The sequence below is a fragment of the Dermacentor albipictus genome, chromosome 2 (genome assembly GCF_038994185.2).
Source record: "Dermacentor albipictus isolate Rhodes 1998 colony chromosome 2, USDA_Dalb.pri_finalv2, whole genome shotgun sequence".
Classification (NCBI taxonomy): Eukaryota; Metazoa; Arthropoda; class Arachnida; order Ixodida; family Ixodidae; genus Dermacentor; species Dermacentor albipictus.
Window position 1 is genome coordinate 189802272 of NC_091822.1, and position 11990 is coordinate 189814261.

Sequence of the window (11990 nt, forward strand, 5' to 3'; positions counted from 1 at the left end):
GAAACTGCAAATTTATGCACATGTTCGCTATCTTTGGATGCCCTCCTCTCTGAAGCTCAGTGTTGTCTGCCATTGCAGTTTGCAAAGAGCCTCTTCAGAGAATGTAGAGCGCTGATATCTATCTAAAACATTTACTCATCACAGAAATGTTAAAACATTTGAAATCCTGATAAAGGGAACATAAAATATATGTTTGGTACTCTTGACTTTTGTTGGAAATTTAGCATGCTATGCGCATATTTTAGATAGTTGTCAGCTCATACCATTTGTCAACAGAATGCCAGATCCATTGAACCACTATGGTATGCAGACATACACAGTTAACCTTCAAATAGAATAAGCATGTCTAAAACCTCAAACAGGTCTGCAGATTTCAAGCAACCAAGCCCAGGCTTTTAGTCGTAACCACAATGATCAACTATATTACTGCTTAGCAAAGGGAGCCCAGCCCACAAGTTTAAGTAGCAGCCTGCACTTTCACTCTCTCTCTGACAGCAGTATCAAATCCCTTGGGTGCTACCAAATTATGTCACTAAGTGTGCAATGACATCTTCACCAAAAGCACTTTGTCATTGGCACAAGAAATTTAGTGTTAGCTATGATGCCAGTTGAAGCATAGTTCATCAAAGTGTTGCTATAAAGAGTGTTCACTCATCGCACAGCAAAAGAAATGAAAAATTATAGGGTTCAACATCCCAAAACTGTGCTGCGGGCTATGAAGGACACTCTAGCAAAGGGCTCCGGATTAACTTTTGCGACCAGAGATTCTTTAATGTGCACCTAAAGAACAGTACGTGGGCATTTTCGCATTTTGTGCCCACCGAAATGCAGCCACCGCAGTGGGGAATCGTACCCACAACCTTCAGCAGTGCAACAGTTCAGCAGTTCAACACCATAGCCACTGTGGCAAGTAAGAACAAAAAAGGAACAAAATGTAGCTGCAACAAAGTGAATTGACCAGCTTGGAATAAAAGTAGCAATTTCGAAACATGCCTATTCATTAACTACATGCTTCTTCACAGCAGAAAATTCAATGAAGAGGAATGGGGATGGCAGCAAGGTACAGGAAGCCACCTTCAAGTATATCAGCTACTAAGAAAGAGATGCTGAGAGCACACTTCTAGCAATAAAAAAAAATGTAATCATATTCTTTATTAGCATTGCACAAAGATGCAATATGACAAAATTAGTTTTCTACAGCTGTTGGGCAGAATTCACCGAAACAGCCAGTGGCAGTGCCACGGCCAATGCCGCACCATTCTGCCTACACAGTTAGGCAAGCAAATAAAAACAATGGATACACAGTGTGCTTCACTCTGTGCCGCTTTTGCTTTCCACTTCTCAAAGTGTTGGTGAAGGGCAAGGAGATAGCTTGTAAAATGAACACAATGAGTAGCCCAGAGAGCAGCTGCATGCCGTTGGACTTCTTTGTTGCCACAGCAACCATCTGAGAGTGAAACTAGCGGTCGACTGTTTGGTCTCAATTTTTCATGACAAACTAAAGTTAATTATGAGACACATTGCACCCGTTGAATGACTTGAAGTGCTTGAAGCAGTCTAAAATGCCGAACTGCCAGAGAGGTCTTTATCGAGAAAAGAGCTTTTCTGTTGATAATTCCAGCAGCTGATTGTGTAAAGATGATGAAGCTATTGCACCAAAGTGGAAACAAATAAGGACCACAGTTACTGCTTGTGAGTAGTTTTTTTTTTCTTCAGTGTTGCTCCTTGCTCACCTAACCAACCAAGATAGCTATACTTCTGAATGCTCTACTGAAGTGTTTGTGTGTCATTCTGTTTTGTTGTTTCTCATGGTGTATATATGTGCACCATATTTGGCATTGCATCAGCATGCAAGAGTAGAATGTGTTGGTGGCTACGCATGTTTACTCTCTTGATTATATATATATATATATATATATATATATATATATATATATATATATATATATATATATATATATATATATATATATATATATATATATATATATATATATATATATATATATATATATATATATATATATATATATATATATATATATATATATATATATATATATATATATGCAGCCATTTCTCTACTTTCTTTACATTCTACATTTTCTTATCAGTCAGTACCACATGCTTGACATCAACTGTATTCAGTTTTCTCCACTAGTTTGTTGCCGTATGATAATAGCCAATGAAACATTTCCTTAACTCTGTCTTGTATAGTATTCATTGATGGCGTACATGCCTTGATGAGGATTCGGATAGTGCTCATCCCCAGTAAAACTATCTACTTATTGCAAAATACAAGCTCAATGCCTCTTTTAATGACCTGCAGTAAAATACAACTTTGAATAAAATAGCTCTCACAATACGCTGCATCAGTATGTAGTGTCATGCTCTGCAAATAATATATGGGAAATTTGAAGAGATTGTGTTTTGTCTTCTGGCACTGCTATGTATAATGCCACGTTCAATTATTTGCAACATGTCATTACCATTTTGTGCCACTGCATACTGATGTTTTGCCAAATCAGCTGTGAAGAGACTGGTATTTTGCACACATTGCTGTGACATGCACTGAGCAGCTGTTTACGATATGCCTGCCTTATTGTTCATTGTTAGAAATAAAGCATCTCTGATGTACCTGCTAACTTGCATTTTAATGGGGTGGGCAGATTGGGGGTGTTGTTTTTGCTACTAGACCTGTGTTTTAAGTATGATCTTCCTAGTACAAAATTTTATTTCTGTTTTGTGTACTTTTTAAGATGTATGAGGAACTTTCTCACAATGTGAACACTTCATAACTGAACTGTGTAACTAGTAATTAAATTTGCATCATTGTGGTTTCGTGCATTCTTACAGGGTGGGTAGTCCGTAACTCTAATCGGACATTGTTACTATCAACAGCACCGCTGCATGCAGCCTACATCACAAACTGCAGGAGGTCTGTTGGGCACCACTGTAAAATCTGCAACATTTCTTGACACCTCCTTATAAAAGCTTGTTAGACAGGCTCTTAGAATCTACAATAGCCATTGTAGTCATTAGTAGTCATTAGCCAATAGCCATTAGTAGTCATTAGTTGATGGGAATATGTTACCCTCTGTGGCTGCTATTCGTGACTAATTTGTTTGCAATGGATTCCAGAACCATGTTCACCAGAGCATCTCAAACAAACCCTTAATGCACACACCCTGTGCAAACTGGATGTCTGTTAGCAGCTTCAGGAGAATGGCAAGTCCTGTCACCACAGAGAGCACAATGATGAAAACATTGCAGAGACGACTAGTTAAGGCAGTCCACACACGTTCACAAGTCCTGCAAAACAGCAAAGCAGTTTCCCTCAGGTCAGTGAAGTAAAATCCCAAACACAACGTACTGGGAGCTGTCTACCAACTTTTCGGAAAACTTTGTGCATCAACATTCTTGTTCAAATTCTGCAATTTCAAGGCACAAAGGGAATAGCTTCCCTTCTAACACATTCTAGCTCACCTAAAACTGTGAAACTCGCCCTGTTCGGAAAGCTCTTTGTCTCTTAAGTGCAAGTTGTACCGATTGTGAAGGGGTCAAGTGGGCCATTCAGCCTTTTGGGATGCATCTTGGCATTGGCGTGCACCCGCAAGCTGTAGATAGGGCATCTTGGTTAGGAAGTACTTTGTACAGAAGGCCAGGCAAATGTTTCTTTTAATTAAATTTCAAACAAACAATTTTTTTTTCTGCGAGCTGTCTTCATCTCCACACTAGGAGGTTTTGGTAGTTTGTTCATATGATGAGGGACCGCATCATGCTAAAATGACACAGAACACATGGGACACCAGTTCTTTGTGCCATAGGCATGTGTAAGAGAAGTACGTCCTGAACTATGAAGGAATGAAGAGCTGACAAATTACACTTTTGGGGAAAAACTCTCTCCTGCATTCATGATTTGTCGCTGACTACAGGATCTATATACGCATTTGTACTGCTACATGACCGTTAACAATTCACTGCCAAAGATAACAAACCCTTGCCCTGGGATGTACTGGTTTCACCCTTGATCATTTCTGGTCTTAGAATTGTAAACACTGTATATAAATAGCTTCATGCCTACTTTACTTGCACATAATACAATTGGCAGGACATTACCAGATAATGTTGATGCCTCTGCCACAGTGCATTTCTAGACTACCAATTCTTTAGGAAGGGAACAGCACGCAGCTGTACTTTCGATACAGAACAGGCTATACAGTACACCGATCATATAGTTCTTGAGTACAGTAACCAATTGTCCAAGAAAGCAATATAGCATGCGATTCGCACACAAGAGAAAGGAAAAATAAATAATTTTCGAAGTAAAAAAAGCCCCTCCAAGGTGAATATGATCACTTGGTCAAAACAGCTTACGGTCCAGTTCTTAACTGTGATCTACCAAAACGGACAGAGAGCAGTAAAAAAACCCGCTCTAGAAGCCGCGTGGTAATCTGACAATAAAACCAACTCAAGTGATATTTTCACACAACCTGTGATAGTACGCAAACCACACAAATAAGGAAGACAAAAGTTATTTCCATGTAATTCACGCTAGAATAAACATTACGGCATTTTAAGAAATATTGGACTCGGCGCCAAGCGTATGCGTAGCTAGAATTTAGATAAACATACCTTTGTGTGTTTTCACTATGACTGCTAGACGCTTCGAAATCCCATACCAAAGGGTCAGAGTTCCTCATTAATTCTTCTTTGCTGGAAAGTACACAAGAAAATACAACACCTTAACAATGGAAATGCGATATTCTGAAGGGCAATGACAGTGATGTCGAGAACCGCAGTTCAATATGGATACGGACATGGCACAGCAAAAACCTTCTGCCGCTGGCGTAAGATACAAAACGTTGAATTAACTGAAACTCACCGTTTCATAACACGCTTACAATACGTAGATGTGCGTGCCAGGGCGCGCTCATAGGGAGCTTTGTGAAGTATCGACATTATCCAAGTTGAAAAAGTACTCCCGACACCCACGCACTTCGAGTTTGAGTGTCGGCTTCGTCGAAGATGATATATCAATACGAAAACGCATTTATAACATCATTTCTGTAGTTTCGGCGTAATATGAGTCGTTTCCAGAGTGTTTCACACAAACGGGACCAGTTTAATTACACACGAGACATCAGAAATCAACTTAATTGCCGCGATCAACGAAACCGACACCGCAGCCTACTACGTCCTGCGGAAAATTAATAAAGACAAATACCTGATGGAAGGCGCCATTTAGGCAGCCTCTGACACAGCGATTGGTGCATATATGGGTGGTAAATGAGAGGGAATCATATCCAGGACCAGTACAGTTCTGTCCGTTCAGCGAACTTCAACGCAGAGCACACCCACACCATGATGGCACAGCCATCCCACGCACGCGCAAATGGCCAAGTGGCGTCGCTGCGGCGTTGTCATAGAAACAAAAAAGCGGCACAGAACGGTTTCAGTTTGGGTTTCAGTGAGTTTGTGCGTTTATGTGCATCGTATTGCCTCATATATCGATACTCACAAAGCCCGCAGTAAAACTTCCATATTTTCATACTAGTTTTTAGAGGCTTTCGTTGATTTCACAAATGGCTGACCGAAACGTCAGTAAATAAATTTTTCTTTTGAACAACAGTTTTCTTTCGCAGTCAAACTTCGTATTCAGGCTGCATGTGGAGGTTCATTGTGTTTACCAGTACGTTTGCATGTCTGTTATTTACTTCTTTTTTCTAAAAAAACAATAATTGTCGCTTTCTTGGTTGATAGAATAGTGGCGTCATCTGTCGTTGAGTGAGCAAAACTACTAAGCTTCCTTCTGAAATCTTTGGTCGTTGCCTCCGAGAACCTCAAAGGAAATGCTCTGGGGTGGACGTTTGGCCTATTTAGGACAGACGGCAGCACTACCCCTCTAAGTTAAACAACATTAATTTTTTGGCTTTCTTAGACTTGGCATCTCTGCAGACAGTATGCACTTTTGAACAAGAAAGTGCCATAAAGAAAATGTATCGCCATACGTTACCTCAGTGCCAACTTGAACGTCACATATTACACACTCTTAAGCAAAATTACACCCTTTGGGTCGTATCTTGCCACACAACGATAATCGTCTTCAGCCTTGTACGCATTTCCTTTCTTTAACGATGCGAACCCGGTACTTCCAAGTCACGAACGACATGCGCGTTATCAGCATGACGGAGCATTCTCGACATGAAAGTAGTGAGCGGAGCGTTTTCAAGAAAGGAAACGCAAGCAAGGCAGATGATTATTGTTGTGTGGCAGATATGCACCTCAAAGGGTGTAAACTTTTTTTAGAGTGAAGGAAGGCAGATGACGATTATTGTTGCGTGACAAACATATACCCCAAAGGATGTACATTTGTTTAACAGTGCACTCTCAGACAAAGTACACCCTTTAGGGTGTATATCTCTCGCACAACAATAATCGGCATCTGCCTTTTGCGTTTCATTTCTTGAGAATGCCGCGCCGGCTACTTTCCTGTCGGGAATGCTATGTCATGCTGATAACGCGCATGCCGTTCGTTACTGGGAAGTACCGGGCTCGCAGCGTTAAAGAAAGGAAATACGGACAAGACAAATGACGTTTATTGTTGTGTGGCAAGATACAACCGAAAGGGTGTAATTTTGTTTTACACTCTCAAAACTGTTGCACCCTTTGGGCTGTAAATTTGTCCCACAACGATAATCGTCATCTGCCTTGCTTGCGTTTCCTTTCCTGAAAACTCGGCGCTCGCTACTTTCCTGCCGAGAATGCTGCGTCACACTGATAACGCGCATGCCGTTCGTGACTGGCAAGCACCGGGCTCGCCGCGTTAGAGAAAGGAAACGCGGGCAAGACGGATGACGATTATTGTTGTGGGACAAGGTAAGCCCCAAAGGGTGTAAATTTTTTCCAAGAGTGTAGAGTGTGCACTCTTAAAGAAAGTTTACGCCCTTTTCGGCGTATCTTGACCTGACAGCACTCTAAAAAAGTTTATGCCTTTGCGTTGTCCCTCGCCCCCAAACAATAGTCATCTGCTTTGCGTTTACTTTTTAAAAAAACTCTGTGCTCGCTACACTCTAAAAAAAAGTTTGCACCCTTTGGAGTGTATCTCTGCCACACAACGATAATCGTCATCTGCCTTGACGCGTTTCCTTTCTTGAAAACGCCGCACTCGCTACTTTCCTGTCGGGAATGCTATGTCGTGCTGATAACGCGCATGCCGTTCGTCACTGGAAAGTACCGGGCTCTCAGCTTTAAAGAAAAGAAACGCATCAAGGCAGATGATGATTACTTTTGTGTGGCAGATATACACCCCAAAGGGTGCAAACTTTTTTTAGAGTGTACTTTCCGGGCGATAACGCTCTGTCACGATGAAAACGCGCATGCTGTTCGTGACCTGCATGGTGACCTGGAAGAACAGGGCGCGCAGTGTTACTGAGAGGAAATGTACACTCTAAATGAGTTTGCACCCTTTGCGGCTTATCTTCACCATAATGATAATCGTCATTTGTCTTGCTTGCGTTTCCTTTCTTGAAAACTCAGCGCTCGTTGCTTTCCTGTCAGAATGCCGCCTCAGGCTGATAACGCGCAAGCCGTTCGTGACTTGGAAGTACCGGGCTCACAGCGTTAAAGAAAGGAAATGCGGACAAGACAGATTACGATTATGATTGTGGGACTAGATACGACCCAAAGGGTGTAAACATTTTTAATAGGGAAAAGTGCGCGTTCTAAGAGTGCGGGTTCTCGCTATTGCATCCTGGGCAAAAAACGGAGTATTTATTGATCGAGCTGTTCGTCAAGAAAACAAACAAACGCCAGGCTTTCTTTTACTTTCTTTTAGCGGCAACGAAATTTTAGAAATTGCCTGTAGCAGATAGCACAATCCTAATTCTTCAGCTAAATTACTCCATGATATGGCCACTACATTTACGAAAAAATCACAATGCTTAATCAAATAATTAACACAATTACACTAATTAACTGTTTGATCAATTGCTTTATTGCACATATTTCAATTTACGAATTGTGGCCGCTGAGTTTGCAAGGCGTATCCACTTGGAACGAATTCTCTGGGCTACACCTGCTTTGAGATAATAATTTTCAAAGTGTATTGCATCGGCATTCGAGTTACATTTGTGCTTCAATGCAAAAAACAGCGTTTTCATAAAGAAATATCTGGAACAACAGCGCATTTTTATCGCAGCTTTTACAGCGCATACATCGAAAGCAGTTCCATCCTCGGAATTCGTTCCAAATCGATAGGCCTTTCTAAACGATTCGTAGATTGAAATATGTACCGCGAATAAATTAACTGGTAGTGAATTGGATGGATGGATGAAAAACTTTAATAAGAAGTGAATTGGTGTAATTCTGTTAATTATTCAGTTACTCATTTTGATTCCTCGCAGAAGTAATGACCGCCTAAGGGAGTAATTTAGCTCAAGGATTAAAATTGTGTTATCAGCCACAGGTGGTATCTACAAATTTGGCGCAGCTAAAAAAACAAACAAGAAAACAGCCTATATCTCCCAGACTGAAGGTTAGCTTTCATTCATCCGCAATAAATGTAACTTCCACGTAAATTCCATCAAAATAAAAAAAGGAAGAAGAGAAAAAACGGGAATGACCTATTTACTGAATAAAGCAATGCATCCTGCACAGCTCGTATGTGTGGCGAAGTTTGATATCTAAATTATTAGCTAAAGTTCGCTAATTCGCTTCGTAATTAAATGCTTCGGGGGACATGTTCCAAGTGTGTAAGAATCCTTACAATAGCAAAACTTTTGCAGTGTCTCTTCCCAAACTGGCAGACAAATAATTGTATTGGCATTGAACATTTCCCAAAGCCTTTCGCGAAATATGGGACAAACCTTATTGCCGGTGCCTGGCACTGTTAGCATTGCATTGCCGGAAAAAATAAAAAGGGGGGGCACTGACCTCAACTGCGCTGAGTCAAAATTTTTGTGCCTGTTTTCATTCAAAACAAGTCGCATACTATATTATTATAAAGGTCTTTTCTCTTTTTGTGACCATACATAATGTTTAGAATCGCTTGTGGCAGATACCGTAATTGTAGTCCTTGTTCTGGTTTACTCCAAGGGCCAGACATAAGTAGCACAAAAATTCGAAATTAAGAAATGCATCCCTAATTAACTGTTTTCTTAATTACGGCTCATATTGTAATTTACTAATTATATCCGGTGAGGTTGCAAGGCGTATCAACTTGAAACAGTTTTCTAAGGATCACACGGGTTTCGAGATAATCACCGTGAAATTTGCGTAAAAATGCACCATTGCTCCGCTTGCTTTTTTTTTCGGCCGCTTTATGCAATGAACCACAAAAGTAACTGGAACGCACATATAAACGAGAAGAAAGGGGGTTAACCGAGAGGCCTGATATTTTATTAGTCATATCATAAGAAGCCAACAAACACTGACACCAAGGACAACACAGGGGAAATTACTTGTGTTTAATAAATGAAATAAAGAAACGATAAATATATGAAAAATGAAAGTGGATGAACAAACAATTTGTTGCATGCGGGGAACGATCCCACAAAAAATGAACACCCTAGAAAGTGAATGACGAAATGGCGCCGCGGTAGCTCAATTGGTAGAGCCTCGCACGCGAAATGCGAAGGTTGTGGGATCGTTCCCCACCTGCGGCAAGTTGCCTTTTCATCCACTTTCATTTCCATTAACTTATCGTTTCTTTATTTCATTTATTAAGCACAAGAAATTTCCCCTGTGTTGTCCTTGGTGTCAGTGTTTGTTGGCTTCTTATGATAACGTACATGTATTTCATCGCACACTTTGGGAATTAATATGTCGACACTGGCGCCATCTTGAAAAATCGTTTGAAGTGGATACGCCTTCCAAACTAATCGGCTGCAGTTCCTAAATCGCATTATGTGACGTAAAGTTATGAATAAAAAAAATAATTTATGCATTTGTGATAATTCGCCGATTATGCCTTTCGATTTCTCGTGCTATTGATGTCCGCCTCTTTGAGTAACCCAGCTCAATGACTAGAATCATGCTATTTCTCACAGGCAATTTTTTAAAAGTCTTTATGTATAAAAAAAGTGTTCGATATGTAATGATGCCCCGTTGCTTTTGAATCAACCTGGTGTCATGTAACCCTAACAAAGTCTTCTTGATACCGTGGAAGTAAGTGGGGCTTTGTCAATTAATGCGCGTGTGCGTGATTGTTTGTGTGTGCATGTCAGTGCACGTGCGAGATAGCAAGAAAGAAAGAGATTTGAAGTACATCTTTCCCTGATATTCTTTACGATAACTCGCCACGACCTCGCAAAAACAAATTGGAAATGAATTGCGATCTGCTAAAGTCATTCGATTAACGTGTCGTAACTGATGTTATGCACGAAATCGTCAGAGGAGCTGCACGTTGAGCGGAATAAAGGGCAACTTTAACGAAAGCAGCGCATAATTTAAACATAGTCATATGGCGCAGTCGGAGGGACAGAATTGCGAACGAAATCGCGAGACCATCAGAAGTTCGGAAGAGCTAGTCCAATTCGGAAGAAGTTCGGAGGAGCTAGTCCAGAGGAGGAGGAGGCCGTGGGTGCACATCGCGGGGCGACGTCTCGAGGAGCTCTATGCGGCGTCGTGCTCGGCCGCTATGCACCCAAAGAAGGCTCGCGCCCGCCGCCAATTACAAGAGGGCCCTCGCGCCGGCGTCTCGACCGCAGCCACCTGGGATGGCGGAGAAGGCGGGCCAAGCCCGGGCGCAAATCGAATTGAGCGCAAACGGCCACGGGCGCGCCGCCCGTGCGGCTGCATTATGGATGGCCCGCGAGCCGAACGAGGAAGTCGCCGGATCGTCGTGATTGAGGGTCCTCGTTGCGCAAGCAGAGGCCCTCCGCTCGTGGCCAGCGCCGCTGCTCGGCCGATCAGTCGGCGTGGCCAGTGGCCGGCCGCTGCGGCGCGCCGCTGGGCAGCGCGGGCCACTGCATATTGCATGGGCCCGTGTCGATACGACCGGCACCGTGGCTGCGGACCTGCCCGAAATAGCGTGGGCGGGCGGGCGCGCGCGACGCGCTGCCTAATTCGATTTGCTCGTCCTTGCGGAGCGCGTTTTGGCTCCCCGCGGATGCAGTGTATGCCGGCAGAGCGAAGAGAACGGTAATAATAATAATAAGAGAAGGAATGAAGGCGAGCGAGGCGCATGTCGCGAGTGCGCGTCATTTTGTGGCCAACTGCCGATTATGACGCCACACGTTGGTTCGTGTATGTATATACATATACGGCTGATCGGGAAATTTCCGCCGCATCCCCTCCTGCGCGGGAGCTATATGACGCGGACGCGCCCTGCCCAAGGTTATCGGGTTAGCGGTGTGGTCCCTCGAGAGTTGCGGGTGCGGGTTCCGGTGTTGATGAGATGGTTTTCTACTGCGCGGCCACGCAACGTGAGTGTCGAGCTTGACCGCGGTAAGCCGTGGCTGCGGCAGTGCCTTGTGTGGATGCTTCGCCACAGCAACACCCTGCCTGCAGCGAAGCCCAACTGCGGAAGTTTTGCGATAAGAGGGTTTTAACGTTCATTATTTCTTTACTCGTTTATTTTCGAGTACCTTGTGCAGTTAGATTAAGCTTGATTGATGCAATCTACTTATAATGTGACGAAAGCATAATGTCAGGTTTTAATGTAGTATACACGTCCCTGCGGTAGGCGGCAATTCGCCAAATTGTTTGGACTCGGATCAAGAACCGAACGTGTACTGGAGCAGTCGTTGAGACGAAGAAGACGGTGACGGAAGCGAACTCTAATATAAGATCTCCAAGGCACCAGGTTTGTTTGAGCCATGCTGTTGGCGAAGGGAACGAAAGAGCTCGATTTAGAGAAATAAGCCAACATTCACTGAAGCCACAGAAGGCATAATAGAAGTTAGAAGTGTCTTACCTGTTAGGGAGGTCTTAATTTTACGTCTTTGTTCACGTTCACAAACAAATGGAAGTGAAAGAAATTGTGGTGT

General features: G+C 42.7%; 1 protein-coding gene across 2 annotated transcripts in view; it reads right to left on the reverse strand.

Annotated features, from left to right (window-relative positions):
* Window positions 1-5379, reverse strand: part of LOC135919595 (uncharacterized) — a 47188-nt gene extending 41809 nt beyond the window's left edge. For both annotated transcript variants that reach the window (XM_065453517.1, XM_065453516.1), the window contains exons 1-3: window positions 5228-5379; window positions 4636-4716; window positions 3188-3312 (exon numbers count right to left, since the gene is read on the reverse strand). In XM_065453517.1, coding sequence (XP_065309589.1) covers window positions 3188-3312; window positions 4636-4716; window positions 5228-5244 — 223 coding nt within the window. In that variant the 5' untranslated portion in view covers window positions 5245-5379. The remainder of the gene's footprint in view (window positions 1-3187; window positions 3313-4635; window positions 4717-5227) is intronic.
* Between the last annotated feature and the right edge of the window lie 6611 nt (window positions 5380-11990).